This window comes from Notothenia coriiceps, unplaced genomic scaffold (assembly GCF_000735185.1).
Source record: "Notothenia coriiceps isolate Sejong01 unplaced genomic scaffold, NC01 NC01_scaffold00015797, whole genome shotgun sequence".
NCBI classification, from domain to species: domain Eukaryota; kingdom Metazoa; phylum Chordata; class Actinopteri; order Perciformes; family Nototheniidae; genus Notothenia; species Notothenia coriiceps.
This window is the reverse complement of record NW_011348498.1, coordinates 70,635-76,049: the sequence shown is the minus strand read 5'-3', so window position 1 is coordinate 76,049 and position 5,415 is coordinate 70,635. Positions and strand designations below refer to the sequence as shown.

At 41.2% G+C, this 5,415-nt stretch overlaps 1 protein-coding gene across 2 annotated transcripts in view; it reads right to left on the bottom strand.

Annotated features, from left to right (window-relative positions):
• The window catches only part of LOC104949215 (afadin-like), a 19,504-nt gene that overhangs the window by 5,904 nt on the left and 8,185 nt on the right, over positions 1 to 5,415 (bottom strand). The window contains exons 1-5 of one of the 2 annotated variants that reach the window (XM_010775528.1): positions 2,513 to 2,552; positions 2,238 to 2,430; positions 1,987 to 2,093; positions 1,784 to 1,896; positions 1,629 to 1,702 (exon numbers count right to left, since the gene is read on the bottom strand). In XM_010775528.1, coding sequence (XP_010773830.1) covers positions 1,629 to 1,702; positions 1,784 to 1,896; positions 1,987 to 2,093; positions 2,238 to 2,409 — 466 coding nt within the window. In that variant the 5' untranslated portion in view covers positions 2,410 to 2,430; positions 2,513 to 2,552. Of the gene's footprint in view, positions 1 to 1,628; positions 1,703 to 1,783; positions 1,897 to 1,986; positions 2,094 to 2,237; positions 2,431 to 2,512; positions 2,553 to 5,415 lie in introns of those variants that run through there. The other variant, XM_010775527.1, reaches the window with a different exon arrangement.

Sequence of the window (5,415 nt, the reverse complement as noted above, 5' to 3'; positions counted from 1 at the left end):
GAACGCGGGCAGCGCGGAGACTGAAAGTCCACCGGCAGCCGCGCACGCACAGAGGCGAGCCCGACGGGGCGCCCCACGCCCGGACCCAAAGACCCGGACGTGAGAGGAGGAAAAAGGGAGTTTGCGCCAACGGAGAGGAGGGAGTCAATCTCTGTCAATCCTTTCCGTGTCTGGGCTGGGTGAGGTTTCCCGTGTTGAGTCAAATTAAGCCGCCAATTGCTGAATGCCGCAGCCGACGAAGGCCGCTATGCAACAGTGGAGGGTTCGAGAAACAACAGNTGCAATTGTAATTGGGTGTGGTATATTTTCATGCACGGACACGCATGTTCCACAACACACAAACTGAACAACACTCAATTTTCCGATCGCTACCAGCGTGACGCTGGTAGCGATCGGAAAATTGAGTGTTGTTCAGTTTGTGTGTTGTGGAACATGCGTGTCCGTGCATGAAAATATACCACACCCAATTACAATTGCATGTTCAATTCACTACCCTGGAAGTTAATACAGTTGTTAAAGTTGGAACAGCCTGTGGACAGCCGTTCTTCCTTGCATGTCAGTCGCCGACACCTTCTTACAGAGGACAGGCACATCTAGCTGCAGCACGACCCGTATATTTCTGCACGCCGTGTTGTCAATAATTTTTTTTTTTAACATCTTCAACATCGTGGATACATCCTTATATGCTCCCGGCAACACACTGAACGTCAACTTTGCCTCCTTATTACACTCACCCCTACTTTAGTGGGAACAATGAGTCTGCGTCTTTGATGCACAGAGGAATAAACGCAGATCATCCTCTGGCTGCAGCCTTTATCGGTACTTGCTTTTGATCAAAGTTAATGCGGAAAACCTGCACTCACACAGGTAGGTGGAGGGGAAGGGAATGAGCACTTTTACAGCCTTTTTGGCGAGGTGGGGGAACTCGGTCTCCACAGACAGCCACAAGTGGGCAAGTGTCACTTTACTCGTCTTTTTCTCGTTCTTTTGTGTCTCACGCTGCGCCTCCCCTGAAGCTCTCTGGCGCCCCCAAGGGGAGGAGCGCCTCACACTTTGAAAACCGCTGTGCTATTGTATTATGTCGGTTGACAAAATGTATGTTTTTATTTTATTAGGACAATAACGTTCTGTTGTGTTTGTTTAGTTTAATGTTAATCGTTTAATGCTCACAGCAACATGTTTTTTGTGTGATTGGCTATTTGTTTTATATGATTTATTAATGTGATCATCAATAGCTAATCTGAACTAATAAACTAACGTGAGCGTGGTGCTATTTCTCCTACAGAACGCAGCTCATGTGTCCTTTTTATGTTGTGCATTGAAACGCAGGTATGTGAGTTTTGTACACCAGTTTTTTTATGTTTAATGTTTCACATTGCTTATGAAAATACTACAACTATACGATCATGGATGTTTTGCTGTTGATTATTGGACACTTATTTTGTAAAAGACATAGTCGCGTGAGGATCTCTTGAGAAACGCAGCTCAAGTGTCCTTTTTATGTTGTCCATTGAAACGCAGGAAATAAACGGAAGTAATCCCCAGCTCTGAGTGATCTGTTGCCGGGGTTACACTGGGTTACACATGCAATTTTTTTTTTTTAAATTAAGTTAGTAGATTTTTCTTACCGAGGCCGCCGCTCTTTTTTGTCTGGTAGTCAGAAACATAAATGCTGTTGTTGTTCAGCAGATTCTCCGTGGACCTGGATATTTGTTTAAAAGGGAAATATGTTATTCTGGACATTACGCAGAAATATGATGGTGAAAAATCTGTAGTATTTTACCTCTTCTCCTCCGTTTCTTTATTTCTGTTCTTGTCTTTCTTCTTGTCTTTCCTGGACAGTGTCCTCTTGAAGCTCTGCATCACACCTCCTTTCTCCTTCTCCTGACTCTTCTCCTTTAAATTTCATAAAAAAGGACATATAAGTGAGATTGTGTGGTGAAAAGAGTTTAAACTGCAGATTTAATGAACTTCTTTGAGCTGTACCTCCAAACTTTTCTGGTCTTTTTTGAGCACGAAGCGTCCCTCTCTGTTGTCTCTGTTCCAGTTCAGCTGAACGACCAACGGACTGTCATCCAGTTCCAGTTTACGCTCTTAAAACACAAAAACACATAAAAAATATGCAAAAATACTCTTAAATAAACAACAGCTGCAAACATTTATCAATGAGTGTCATCAACTTAATTAATCACCAACTAATCTGCCGTCTTAAAATACAGTTTGAGTGGAGTGTTTACCTTTATTGGCGTGGATCTCGAACAGAGAATAGCTCGTCGTCAGCATCTTCATGTCAGGTCTGAATTTCTCCGACAGCGTGTCAATGACTTCCAGAGTTTTCCAGCTGCTGCTGACCCGTAGACACTTCGTCGCCACGTTTCCTGAGACTCCGTCCTCCAGGTAGAAACGCATCACGCCATGAAACTCCAAATTCTGAAAGAACACAGAAAGAATGGGCGCATGCATCAAGTTATTTGGATCAGGGGTTCTGTAAAACACTACAAATTGTCTGTACATTTTCCTAGCGCTCCAACTAACTGCGGTCAAGCCAGCCTCCACCCGGGAAAACCTAGTCAAGCCAGCCCTCACGTGATATTGCGGTGCGCGAATATCCTATGCATTACGGTAGAGTAAAAAAAAATCCTCCCTCTGTGTTTAGATGAGAATAAAACAAAAACTGTCCAGTATCAAAGACTAATTTCACTTCAGGGTGATAGCAAGACATACCATCTAGTCACTCAGAAAGAATCAGGACATTCTGATGTACAGTTTCAAAATAAAAGACCTTTGGGGACAGGGATGATAGCTCATATATGAGACTTCAAATAACATAAAATGAGGTATAAATAGACAAAAATAACACAAACGTGACAACCCTCTTCGGACCCTGGTTCCCTAAAAGGTAGCTGTAGTTGGGGTGTGACAATCGATCATGTTACCTGTTAATTTTCGGAAACTAAAGAAACTTAGAACTTTTTTTTGTTACAAATTTTCCCAATGCAAATAAAACATAGCGTAGTGTTCCGTCGTCATGAAGGACAAATCTTGTACCACTGTTTTGTATTTGAACACATTACCTTCATTTGTAACGTCCATAATTTTCTATGACAAGACACATATCATAACAACTCTAGGTCCCGGATATAGTTAAGTGCTTGAAGTGTTTCCGTATAAACAATCCAAAATCTCAGCATTGTCCCATCACAGAGAGAATATTTTCTCCACGGAGAGGACCGACTAACAAGTCAAACATATAGTCATATCATCAACAGAGAGACAATTTCTCAGGAGAGGACACTACACAGTCCCACATATAAGTCATACACACCAGAGAATGAAATTTCCAAGGAGAAGGACGACTACAAATTCCACCATATTAGTCATACATCACAGAGATGAAACTTTTCTCAGGGAGACAGGACGACTACAGTCCACATATAAGTCACAACATCACAGAGATGAAATTTCTTCAGGAAGAGGACGACTTACAAGTCCAATATAGTCATACCATCACAAGAGATGAAATTTTCTCCAGGAGAGAAACGACTACAAGTCCACATACTAGTCTACACATCACAGAGATTGACCTGTAACCAGAGGTACTCAAATTACAAGTTTTTCGTAGAAATAAAAAGAGTAGGACGGACATCGACGTCCGTGAGAAAGTGGGAGACAGCTTTTGGTCCTCGGGTCAGACGAGACTAAACCAAAACGACCGTGTCGAAGACAACACTATTGTTCGAATACCGCGTAAGGGGGGGGCGGTCACGGAGCGACCGGAGCGAGACAAACCAATCCCTGGAATAAATCCGGCCCCGGTGAAATTACGACGCGAAGGTAATTGTCAAATCCTTTGGAACCACCATCAATGATATACATTGCGTCACATCCGCCCCACGCTAGCCGAAAACCGCCGCCTAGCTGCCGACGTATGTTGAAGGCACGCCAGTAGAAGTATAACGTTGTGTTTAGAGTGTTTTGTGGGTTTTGGATACTCCTCAACCTTCGGGTAGCAAGGGAACGAAGAACCATACAACCAAAAAATAGTGTGCCGTGCTTCCCTTTGCAAAAAAAAGCCTTTTCCGACGAATATCGTTCTGCTATATGTTCCTTCTTTCGAACTTTCCCTCCTGAAAAAAGAGAAAAGTAGTATAATAACACAACAGTTTACTAATTTGTTTTTTAACAATCCTGATAAAATCATTTTTATAAACTCAAAAGTTTCGTGGTCATCATTGAAGGGGTATATTCATTGTAACCTCCGTTTACCTTTCATTTGTATTTATGTTTACTAGAGGGCATAGGGGAAGACACAAAAAAAAGATTTAATGGGGGGAGGTCAAATAAACATTTTTCATTTACACGTACAACGTCTAATTACAAAATCTCCTGGAGGTTCGTTTCCCCGTTGAGTTAAAGAAACGAAAATTTAGAGAAGAATTTACATTGAAAATAAAGAATAACCGCGAAAAAAGCCGATTGACTACCACAAAGAATAACGAAATATTTAAGTAACATACAAAGAGATCTAGAATAACCGATAAAAAGTAAACCAAAAAACCACTATAAACATCCGAAGAAACAAAAATTTCTTAGGTTATTTTACAATTCATCATTAACATAATAAACGGATAAAAATTAATAAAATCCCCTTTTTTATATCCGCGATATTGAAGACGGAGTTTTACACTTAACTTAAAAAAAAAAATTGCAACCTGATGCTGATGTTAACAGTCACAAAAAAAAAGACCGACTAAATTTCGGGAAAATTTTACCATGTAAAGTCAAATACTAACCTAAGGTTTTGACATAACACAACCACACTCACTCGTGGGGTCTCATAAACAAATGATACGAGTGCTTTAGTCAAACGATTAGTCCAATAACGTCCTTTAGTCTACTACGGTAAATAGTTGTTCTTCTATTCTACTCTTCATGAAATACTTAGGGTTAAAACCTTCACAAAAAACAACGGTCGTATTTTTCGTACCGTACATACACTGTTATGTTTATTTTTTTATTTTTGTCCTGCAAGACTACATGTCAAAGTTTTAATTTTTCTGGAACTTCGGATATATACTCGATAGTAGGGACAAAAATCTACTCTTAAATTTTTTTTTTGACAGGTCATAGTATCTAGGTAGAGTGAGGTGCCCAGGCGCGGTATCGTCCTGTGGGGTACATCCAGTGAGTCTTTCTAGTCCTGTAAAGACCTACCATGTCCAAAGTCTTTATTTTCTGGAAACTCGGCGTTATACTCGATAGCTAACAGGGGGGACAGGGGTGTGTGGCCAGAGAAGGATAAGACTTGTGACTGGGACAGGACCTAACAAGCAGGAAGACTCACCCTGATGTAACCCACAGGACGATAGTGAGACCTCCACTTACCCCCAGAGGACATCACCAAGAGTTAGATTT